The following is a 12,210-nucleotide window of genomic DNA, read 5'->3' on the forward strand; positions in this document are numbered from 1 at the left end:
TCTTTACCTAAGAATCCTTGGACATGTTCTATGAAATCTCGTTCAGCAGTCATTCTTCGAAAATGTAATTGATAGATTAAACAATTCACGGAACAACAGGTCGTCAACAAAGAAACATTAGTATTAAAACAATTCATCGAAAAACCAATTCCTCATCCTTTTTGAATGGATTTAGATGCTCACCAAAATATATTGAAATGTTATTTTCTTGTGTACTATTATTTGACTATATTTAAAGTCTAATAATTACTCAAGAGACGGATGAATAGGAGCCGTCATCGATAATTTGTGACATGTTTTATATATTTTATTCTGCAGTATTGACTTACTACTTTATGGCAATGAACACCCGTTGCCAAGTTAGTAACGCTGATATTCTCTCTGACTGGAAAGATCGTGTTGTAGACGCATTTGAACATTTCAAATGAACTTCTTATAGAAGTTCATTTGAAACTAGATGCACTTCTGTAAGAGTTCACAGGTGAAGTTGAATTAGTTATTCTCACGCAGAAAAAGGTAGAGGGTTTCATCTCACAAGACAGTGAAAAACCGACCAGAGAATACACATACCGTATTTTCCGGTGTATAAGACGCACCCAAGAAATTTAATACCATTTTCTGAAAAAAACGTTCTAATCATTTTTGCAACCTGCAATTTGTAACTTGAAGAATATGAATGCCGCCTGTTTTTTTCCATCACTAAAATCTACGGGGAAATATCAAACTGAACACAAAATATCTCAACACGTCAACTCAATACTGATAAACATCAGTAACTGATTACTCGGATAAGATTTTATGAAACTTGAATAGGGACTCCCCGTTCTTAGCCAATGACTCTCTAGAAGTCACGTGAAGGTCACGCATCAATTTGATTGCATCATTAACCACCTACAAAGATCCTGGAACATAAAAGAGAGTGTGTATGACTTTGAAAAGAGGAAATAATCTTTATCTTCATTATATAAGACGCACCCCATTTTTAAGATGAATTTTTAAGGTAAGAAAGTGCGTCTTATACACCGGAAAATACGGTAATTAAAAGCCATAGCACAGTGCACAGTTATGATAAATCTCGTTGTCACTGTATTAATTAACTTTCTATGATCAAAGTTCATGGGCCTAAACAGGCCATTGAGCTGAACATATTAACGAAAAGATGAGCTAGTTCAAAGTGAGACTTTTTTTTTTTTTTTGATTCTGGATATGTATTTCGTAGGAAAGTGGCAAGGATTTTACTACCAGAAACTTTTGTTTTTGTATCCCTCAAAAGAGTCAAACCGAGAGAATATGCGCATTTAACGAATGGCTTGATATCCTTAGTTGTTTATGCTGTGATTCAGACCACCTACATACGAGTATATTTACTTACATCAATACCAACTGTTGTCATGCAAAAATAACATAGAACGTGCTTAATTTGTAACCTATTCTTTTAGAAAATGCTCTTATAAGTATTATTGATTCTTCATTTCGTTTTCTTTTCTTTCTTGTTTTTTTTTTTGCGTGTGTGCTTGTCATTTTATTAGGAAATAACCATCATAATTTATTCACTCACGATAGCACATATAAAGTGAATTGAATGAAATTGATTTGAATATTCTCTTGCGATATATTATGCTTGTCAATTTTAGTTCTTATTATTTAGTTCTTATCGGTCATGTTACTTATTTGTTCTTGCTAAATAAAGAATTTCAATATTTTTGCTATAGTTTTTCAGTGTTTTTTTTTTGGGGGGGGGGGGAGCGTTGTCTCAAAGTCTTACACTGCTAATCATCCAACCTTTAGTTTCAAAATCGCATTAACGGCATCGATCCTTTTCTGTAACACTTACTCATATTCCATTTTAGTTCTTATTATCTAGTTCTTATCGATCATACTATTTATTCGTTCTTGCTAAATAAAGAATTTCAATATTTCTGCTATAGTTTTCGAGTTGTTTTTTTGGTGTGCGTGTGTGTGTGTGGGGGGCTGTCTCAAAGTCTCACACTGTACTAATCATCTCACATTTAGCTACCGAACTGCATTAATGGAATATGAGTAAGTGTTACAGAAAAGGATACCATTAATGCGATTTGGAAGCTAAAGGTTGGATGATTGGTACAATGTGAGCCTTTGAGTAGGCCCCCCCCCCCCAAAAAAAAAAAAAAAAACTCAGAAATTTCGATACGTTTCTTTCAGCAATGCATTTGGATGGGAACATCACTGGTTTATGTCTGTGTTTTTTTCTTCTTCTTTCGAGAGATAGGATGCCATTTTATCGCAACACTACTTACTTACTTAACCCTGTGTAATTTTCGTGATGGTATAGTAATACAAATACAGGCAGCCCTCGGTTTACGCCTCAGTTCCGTTCCTGAAAAAACGGGCGTAAACCGAATCGGCGTAAAACGAACCCAATTTTAATGGGAGCTATGGAGTTATGTTCCGCGCAGTCAAAAAATATGCACACGAAGTATATGTAACATTATTATATTTAAAGCTTTGATAATACATACATATATATTTGTTAAAATAAAATTATTAATAACGAAAACAAACAAAATTATATAGAAAAAATATGAAACTTCGAAAAGATATTACATATTTCTATGTTGAAGTTCCTGGTTTTGGATCACCTGCATTTTTTTTTTTTTATAAAAGTATCCAGTGCGAAGATTTTCTTTTTCTTTCTTTAAGGAGTTCGGTGTAAGGTCGAATAGATGCGATTACACTCCTTTTTACGTTCGCACTCCGTTCCCAATCGTGGTCCATTTCGCAGAATTCATCAGTCAATGTCTCTATGCTTGCAAGGATACGCTGTAAATCGGCCGTTTTCATATCTCTCAGAGGACTTTCTTCGTTTTTTCTTTCTCCTCCTTTGGATGTTGACTTAATTGTTCGGCAAATTCTTTTAAGTCTTCATTGGAAAGCGGTTTATCATGGCTTTCTAAGACTTCTGTCACATCTTCAGCTGTAATATCGTCCAATCCCACCTCTCGCGCAAGCTTGGTAACATCTTCAATAACATTCTCCTTTTGCTCTAATTCCTCGAAGTCGTGCATAAATGCTGGAAGAAGTTTTCGCCATGCTCCTTTTAAACACTTTGCTGACACATCGTTCCAAGCTGCCTCAATGTTGTTAATGCCCTTCAAAATATCGAATGACCGCCAATAGTCTTTAATTTTTTCCTGAAGTGTCCAAGACGCTTACCATTTCCATAAATGTTATACGGAGGTAATAGGCTTTGAAGATTGATATAATCCCCTGATCCATCGGTTGCAAAAGCAATGTTGTGTTTGGGGGCATGTAAACAACCTTGACATCCAATGGTGTTCTTACTTCAGCAAGGTTTTGAGGATGTCCAGGGGCATTATCCAAGAGAAGCAATGCCTTGGCTGGCAGATCATTTTCTTTACAGAAGCGAAGCATGGTAGGACAAAAATAATTTGTGTACCAATCTATAAAAACGTGTTTTGTGTAACCCAAGCTTTCTTGTTCCATTCATTTCCAATAGACTGGCGGCAAGACCATTGAAGGCGCGTGGTGTCTGTGAATGGTATATCAATTGGTTTAAGCTTCAAGGTTCCGGAGACATTTGCACCCAACGAAAGCGTAAGTCTATCTTTTGCAGCTTTAAAACCTGGAGCGAAACGTTCTTCACAGGAAATGAAGGTGCGTGATGGCAATTTTTCCCAGTAGAGCCCAGTCTCATCAACATTAAAAATGAGATCAGGAGGATAACTTCCTTGTTCTACACAGTCTTGAAATTCTTTAGCAAAAGCAGCCGCTGCCGCAACATCCGCACTTGCCGCCTCACCACATAATTTGACACTGTGGCACTTACTTCGAGACTTAAATCTCATGAACCAACCTTTGCTTCTTAAAAATGTTTCTTCACCTCCATCTGTCTTTTTAAGTTCCTCAAAAATTGTTTTTGCTCAGTTATAACAGCCTGCATCAGAGGAATGTTTTTCTGATTCAAGTCATCCACCCATAATGATAATAATTTTTCCATTTTTTTTATGAAGTTTACCCCTGCTATAACGTACATGTTTTGCGTTTAGTGTTGCCTTAGATTGTTGCGCACACTGTTTTATTCTATCTGCATTTTTCATAATTGTAGTAACAGTCGATGGAGGTAAGTTCATACTTCTACAAACATTAGCACGTGTCTGCCCATCTACCATTTTTCGAATCACCTCCATCTTCTTTTTAAGTGTGATTGATCACCGCGCCTTCTTAATACCAAGTTCTGCTAATTTTTCTGCACTTCTATTATCAGACATGGTATGTAATTACGTTCTTTATCAATTTAACTACGTATGTACGTAAAAAAAATTAAATAGAACAATTAGGTTCATCATTAAAACTAGGTTTGATACATGTACGTCGTAGTAGCTCGGTAAACACTCAAACACTAGAGTGCCTGCTAGCGTTCGTTTCTCAGTCAACCACACTACAGTATAATAAGAAAGCACGCGCAGACAATCGGCGTTATTGTGAATCGGCGTAAATTGAACCGGCGTAAACCGAGGGGCTGCCTGTACTGTATTTGCGAAACATATGTTCTATGAATATAAATATAAGCGCAGTTCATTTATATTCGTGAGATATATTCTTCGCACTTCTGTGTCATTATGTTTGTGCTCTTTCAAAAAAAAAAAAGCTTCTGCTTGAGGACTATATACTTTTGGTGCCTACGGCTCCCAACCCCGCCCGAGTTCCGGACTGGTAGACCGGTTCTCCTTGAATTCTGATGACTCGAATTTTGAAAACACGAAAGGGTTCCCCCCTTCCGAGTTTTCGGCGCCCCCCCCCCCGAGTTCCGGACTGGTAGGCCGGTTCTCCTTGAATTCTGATGACTCGAATTTTGAAGACTCGACGCTCAGGGTAGCCCTGAGTTTCAAAACATTTCAAATAACTTGACAAAAAACGTGACACAAAAACGTTACAAAAAAGCCTTAGCATTTTATATTATAGAGTAGATATATATATTTTTATATTTATTTTTTTCCATAAGATATTCTATTGTTCCCTCTTTCCGCTGAGAAAGAGGGAACAATACAACTGAGAATACAACTAACATACAACTTATAAATAAATATTTTAATACATTGGAGGAGTATTCCTGAACGTTCTCATTTCCTGTTAATCTTTATTTTTCGGTTTAAAGTATGTTATATTTCATTATCTCAACGTGAGTGTTCAGTTCGAAGAGCCTTCGTAGCTCACTTGGTATAGACGGAACCTTTTGATTAGATGGACGTGGGTTCGAATGCCATCTGAGACCCGAATTACTTTTTTGCAGGGTTTTTCAACAGGAGAGAAGTTAGCCAGTCTCATACGGAAATGTCAGGGTTTTTTCCTTCCGAAAATTCGCGTTTTTCGTCCCACAACCACGCAAACCGACTAGTAGAACACGCGCAATTTACAGTCAAAAGAATAATTATAGGCATAGGCTAACCACCTTATCCTCGAATTATGGTTACGAAATCGGGAGGTCGTGAGTACCTGTTAGAGTCACTGATGATGATGATGATGACTGTCTAATTTCGCCATCTCAAAATATAACTTGAAATGCAATTGAATGTTTGAATTCAGTTTCATTTCAAGTAAAATGAGGATCAATTTTCCATCGTTCTGTTACATCTCGTAGGGAAATTTTCTTATTATAAGGCATAATTTTAATTAAAATAAGATGATGTGTTACCATAAGATGTTTTCATTGCTAGTAGAGCAACACATAGTGAGCTGTTATATGACTACTTCCATTGGCATCCTATTTTCGTACGGTTACAGTCTCGAAATACCTTCGACAGTAAGATAATGTTATAGAATTTATACTACTTACAATACGTGATATAAGTACATTTTTATTATTACGCTAGTTTACACTTATTGAGTAACTTTTTAAAGGTTAAACAAATAATATAATTTTTTGATGAAATTGGCTTCAGTTCATTTTTGGTGATTTGTTTTCTCTGATGACGAAACCAAATTCCTGTTTACATGAATTTGGCTTTTCTATAGCTTATGGATTTTTAATTGATTTTATTTTGAAGAATTGCTTTTTTCATTAATTTCGATTTTGATAATTATTTCCCAGTAAATTGTTTTTGACGAATTATCTTTCCTTGAATTATTTTAGGTGAATCTCACGCACATCAGCACATGTTCAGTAAGTTCTACATCGCAGTCATATTGGTACTTATCGCACAGCAATGGCAGATACAAGATAATATTGGAGGTACCTGTCACCATCACCACTTGTCTTTATTCAACAGCATTGTAAACATTTTTGAATGTTTTTGCAAAATGTTTCTGATAAACAATCTAGCTTTTTGATAGAAGATTGTTTTATCCTGCAGAAATATTAACGTGCACTGTTTTGAACTAATAATGATAAAAATGCGTTTTGCGAATATATACGAGTATATAATGTTTGTTTAGTCGCTTTTGGCACTTTGTCGTGGAGAGTTTTCTTTATTGATGCTTGGTACGTGTTGAGAAATGCAGAGTTCTTCCCTCTCGTTAGGCAGAAAAACGTACCTTGAGTGTACATTTCTACCCAAGGGTTTAACTGAAACGTCCGTTTTCTGCGATCTCTCTCACTTGGTCCTAAAGATGAACCGATCAGTTAGATGCAAACGCATAACACCAAACTCGGATGAACTACTCAGTTTACGAAGTAACTGAGTGGAGTAAGTAGCTCACATTATCAATATCAAAATCACATTATCAAATTATCATCAGAAGTATTTTAACTTGATATTTCATCTTTTAATTATATAATTACAATTTACTTGGAATGATATGTTAAGTACGTTCCCTTCCATGGTATCTGTTTAATATAGGAAATCAAATGACGTAATTTTGAATTACTGCTTTATTTTTTAATGTACTGACACACACACACACACACACACACACACACACACACACACACACACACACACACACACACACACACACACACACACACACACACACACACACACACACACACACACACACACACACACACACACACACACACACACACACACACACTTGAACACAAGCCAAGGTATCTTATCGGAATGAATTGTTTAAACTGTTTGATAAATAATATCTGATCCTTCGAAGTACTTACATTTTGGGCACCTACGTCTGCTCCGCTGTTGAGTAAATATCGGACAAGGTCTACGTCACCTCGCCTCGTGGCGATATGTAGGGCAGTGTCTCCTGTCTTCTTATGCTTAAAATTAATCTGATCTTTCATACCGACGGAGAGAAGTTCCCTGCAGATAGCATGGTTTCCAACATGGGCAGCTAAAAATAAGGGAATGTTTCCTTCCTGGAAAGACAATGAACGAATCAAGATTATATGATTATACACTTCTTATTATTTTTTTAAAGTAAAGTTTTCCATGCGCCTAAAGCTAATTATCATTATTTGAACTTCAAATAACGTCCGGCTCGGTTTCTCTAGATAAGCACACGTGGCAGTTAAAATTACCTTTTCAGTTTTAACTGCCACGTTGTTAATCGAAATTTTCAGTTGTTAATCATTAATTTGGGATCTGAACCTTGAACATTAGTTCTAAAATAATAATTACAAAATTAATTCCATTTACAATGTTTTCATGACGCAAACATTACATATATTCTTTTCTTGGAAAGTGATTTACAGCTCATTTCTGGTGCATTCACGCATTCGTTATTTCTGTTAGTATTAATTATAAAAAAGGGACAAAGTTAACCTCTCATGATGTTCTTTACATCCGTGTAGTCTGCGCTGCTAACTGTCATCGTTGATGTTTAGCGTACATACAGCAACCCTTCCGTAGAAACCGAGAATGTCCAGCTCTTTACGTAGTGTCTCGTACTATACTCAGAACCCATATGGACTCATTGAACAGCTGGATAATCATTTCCACATCGAATTGTTGAGTTTTCCATAGCATCTTTCCAAGCAGCCTTGATATTATCCATCTGGGTTGTTTCTTGGCTTGGTGAAACGCACACAGTTTTTCTTGCAGTTGATTTTGGTGAGGCAGTCTTTACCAACTTAATAAAGTGATAGATGATGCACTAATATGATGCATTATAATAACTCCTCTTCCGAAATCACGTTTCGACAATAATATACATATTAGTATGTTTCATTCTGCAAACAAACACTATTCCAATACTTATTTCACCGTAGTGTAGCTTCCTCTACTTACGCATGACATTGATAACGATTGGCTTTAACCTTCGCACTGCCTTTACCAGTCTTAGTTGTACTACATGACAGACCATTTTCCGATGGAATGGCATTTTACCATTCCATCGGAACCATTCATTACTTCTCTTTTAGTTCATAAAAAAAAAGAATAAAAGTATTGCCATGAAAAGCGTCATTCGTTCAGTGAGTAAAATCATGTGGCATGCCTTGTACTCCATTGAAGAGTCTTTCGTAGCTCAGTCAGTTTCAACGATGCCCTTTTGGTAAGACATGTGACTACAAATTATGCTATTAAAGTTATTTAAACATTATTCGTACATCGTGATAAGCACACACGCTTCCTCAGAAACTGTCACAATTTGGAAAACAGTCGCTATGTGATTGCCTAGGGATGCGAATATTTTCTGCCATGGCTTTTGCGCTTATTGTACGAAAAAAGGGCAAGCTAAAGCTGTAGTGCTAAAGGAATTTAAATTAGAAGATTAGTTTAAAATTGAAGAATCCGTGTCAAACGATTTTTACATGCTCCTTTTTTTTGATGCTTCAAATTATTAGTTGTCTAAAATATGGTGAAAGGTTCACTAGCCACGTTTTATGCACCATAACCAAACCATGTCAAAGAAGCACAGTCTGTGGATCTGCTTCCAATAAACCTGTTATGAATGCCTATTATTCATTAAACGAATATCTCTGTACACGTATGGGAGCATATTCAATAGAGATGCCATATCATGTGACTGAATTAGAGTCTGTGCTAGTTACATTGCTGTAATATACGTTAAAGGAGTGTACGAAGTTAGTCTAAGCATGCATTAGTGTAAGGATCTAATCATATTTTCATATGTTGAAACCATCTACCGACTGCTTGGAAATGGAGGATATAGGCAATTCACTTTACAAACCTAAATCCTAATTGATTCTTTTAAATTTCCAGAACTAGATATTTAGATGAAAAAGATATCGAGGAATACGAATTTTTAAACTTACTCTTACCTTATCAGTAACGAGACGAATATCTTTGTTACAGGCTCGAACAACCGACTGTAACGTCACTAGCGTTACTCCACGTGGTTTACTGCAAAGAATATGCAATGGTAGTTGTCCATTCACCTGAAAAAATTGATTATTTGAACGAAACCATTTGTTTTAAAAGAAATTAAAAACGATAATTTAATTTCGAAATTAAGTTAACGTAATATAAATTTACGTAATACAATTTATGTCTGTAAAGTTGCATGACCGAACTCATAAAATACTTATACGTTCGGTGGTTTCATCCAAGGTTTTTTGCTGCAAGGCTTCTGGTATTTGTAGCTTTACATAAATATATCAAATGCGCTTACCCTAGAAAATAGGAATTAACAGGAAGATACATTTGTTTAAAAATACTCTCCTTATGATTTGAATGCTGGCAGATGAGCTAATTAAGAACAAACTTGCATATCGTGCCATTTTTATTTCGGATCATTGTTAAAGGAAATGTTCCTCCTGTAACATAATAATAACAATAAGTCATATACCGTATTGTTTATGCAACAGTCATGAAAACTAGTCATTATCTTTCAACTGTGATGCTTTCTGCATATTTGTCTCCATAACAATTTGTGTTCCTATGCCTAAAATAATAAGACAATTAGTCATCGATATTCGCACCATAAAACAAATAGTGAGACCAAATGCGCATGCTCAGTAGTTAAGACTATTCCTTCCCTGTTCGTCGGTTTTCCATTCCACAGCGAAAACAGGTTCAAACGAAACGACATACCCAATTTACAGACATAATCTGCTAACCTAGTAGTATCGGTCGTCAGTCCAAAACAACCAAACCAACCCGGTTTGTTTCACAACTCTCAGAAACGCTGGAACACCATGAATCGTTGATAGTGTAACTGAATATATACAGTGTACTGCAGAAATGATGTACACGTCTTCATTTTTCTCGAATTTTGCCAGTGACAGTCCGCACGGCATAGCAAGATATAAAGTCGAGAGAATGTACACTATATGACCGTAACTATCTGTGGCTAATGTGCTAGAAGAACTTTCTTCCAGAGATTTACTGATAACTAAAAGTATGTATTCCACGCGTCATGCGTGGAATACATAATCTTTTTTTTTTTTTTGAGACAGAGAAACTCCAGGAGAGTTTCTCTGTTAGCTGGGGGATTCTTTCGATCAGAACACGTACAATTGTACAACTGTGTTTTGAATTTCTTAGCTTCGGTTTCCGTGAAAGATCTGATACAGCCAAACACCACTCTGAAACAATGCTGAAATTCGACTTGCGTGGCGTGTTGGTGTTCGCGAGCGTGCACACCAGATCGCTGGAAAGTGTTTGAAAGCTTTTGAAAAGCTTTTCAAACTTGTGTACACAAATGTTTTTCATTGGAATATTTTCATATTATTTTGCTTTTCTGCTTACTGTCCTCTTCCAATTATTTCTTCAATTATCTTCGAAAATTTTTTTATATTCTTTGAATACAACAGTTTTCTTTTTCTTTCCTTTTTTAATTTTCTGATTCAAACTTGCTCTATTTATTGCCATCTTTCTTGTAATTTTAAATACAATAACAGACGATAATCAGTATTTATATAAATATTGCTGGAAAAAAATATAATTACACTATTTAGCTAGAAATATTATTTATTTAGTTGGTTAATTTAACTTCAATATAACTTTCATAAGAAGTTGGGTAAGAATTTTCAGAACTATGCAAAAGACATGTATAACACAGCATTAACTGATCCGGGCAACAAAATATATAAACAGTACACAAAGCAATACACATAGCACAATAGTAGTGATCGTCAAATAATCATTAATAAACAGGAATGAAAATATATGCACACAATAAGAGTAAGCATATCAACTAATTCACTATTATGGCATTAATTCCTAACTTTATTTATGCTAAACAGATTATCAGTATTCTTTGAGAAACTGAAGTACTCCATGATCAGATTTCTGTATTTGTTTGTACTGTTTTCGTTTGTTGTTGTTGTTTTTTCTAAATGAGTAATGTTTATATATTACTTATTTTTGTGCTTTCGAGATAATGTATTTCTAGCCCACCTTTCTGTAGAGATAAGTTTCTTGTCTGATGTTTACGTATTCATTATTCGATTTTTAAGAAAGGAATCCCTGTGAAACCCCCCCACACCCCAAATTGTAAAGATTGAGGATAATGATCCGTCCAGCATGACATTCAAATATGGCCAGCAAGAAGGCTGGAAACCAGCTCCAGAAGTCAAAAGATCATTAGATGGGAGCTTGTGTAATACGCCTTGTTGCGAGACTTAATCGAATTCCTCAGATAGAATATTGGTCCATGCATAGATTGGATACTGTTTTCGCAATCTAGTGTGGTATCCCTAACAATACTCTAAAAAGTCTTCTCAATACAAAAAAATAACAGGTTTATTAATAACCAGTTTCTCACCAGTGACTTCACGCAGACGTTCAGCTGCTGCTTCATGCATTTTCTACACATATTTCCATGTTTACTGTGCATCGCATCAGAATTAGCATCAGCAGTTCTCCTATACCTTTCTAAATCTCAACATCTGCAACAGCTGTTCAATACTCGTTCGTAGTTCAAATACCAAATTCACACGATAATTGATAATTTTTTTCTAACTTTTCTTTATTTTCATTTCATCTATTCGCCTCTGGAATCGCCTTTCCTTTTATGTATTTCCTAAGGAGTAAAATCTTCAGCTCTCCAAATCCAATGTTAGCAAGATTCATCTTTCTCCTCAACTTTCTGCCCATCCATGCTAATAATGTACTATTTCACACTGGACGATAAACCATTTGAACAACTAGTTCAAACAATCATCTGGCTACGTTTGAACTTGCATTATCAGTATCAACGATGTATAAAGTTCTGGTCTGCCGACACAAAAATAACTGTTGATTCATGTCGAAGTTTCTGGAATAAAAACTATGTGAAACTGTAATGAAAACGAATAATTTATTAACTAACTAATTTATTTACAAGACGAAGTTTCTCCAACTG

The 12,210-nt window shown here is 35.5% G+C and overlaps 1 protein-coding gene across 1 annotated transcript in view; it reads right to left on the bottom strand.

The window, feature by feature from the left end:
* LOC150097953 (uncharacterized) overlaps window positions 1-12,210 on the bottom strand; it is a 173,119-nt gene that overhangs the window by 87,705 nt on the left and 73,204 nt on the right. Inside the window, exons 5-6 of the mRNA XM_090406644.1 lie at window positions 9,185-9,301; window positions 7,115-7,318 (exon numbers count right to left, since the gene is read on the bottom strand). Coding sequence (XP_090262770.1) covers window positions 7,115-7,318; window positions 9,185-9,301 — 321 coding nt within the window. The remainder of the gene's footprint in view (window positions 1-7,114; window positions 7,319-9,184; window positions 9,302-12,210) is intronic.

This window comes from Typopeltis vanoorti, chromosome 16 (genome assembly GCF_054136105.1).
Source record: "Typopeltis vanoorti isolate ZY-2024b chromosome 16, IOZ_Tvanoo_1.0, whole genome shotgun sequence".
NCBI lineage: Eukaryota > Metazoa > Arthropoda > Arachnida > Uropygi > Thelyphonidae > Typopeltis > Typopeltis vanoorti.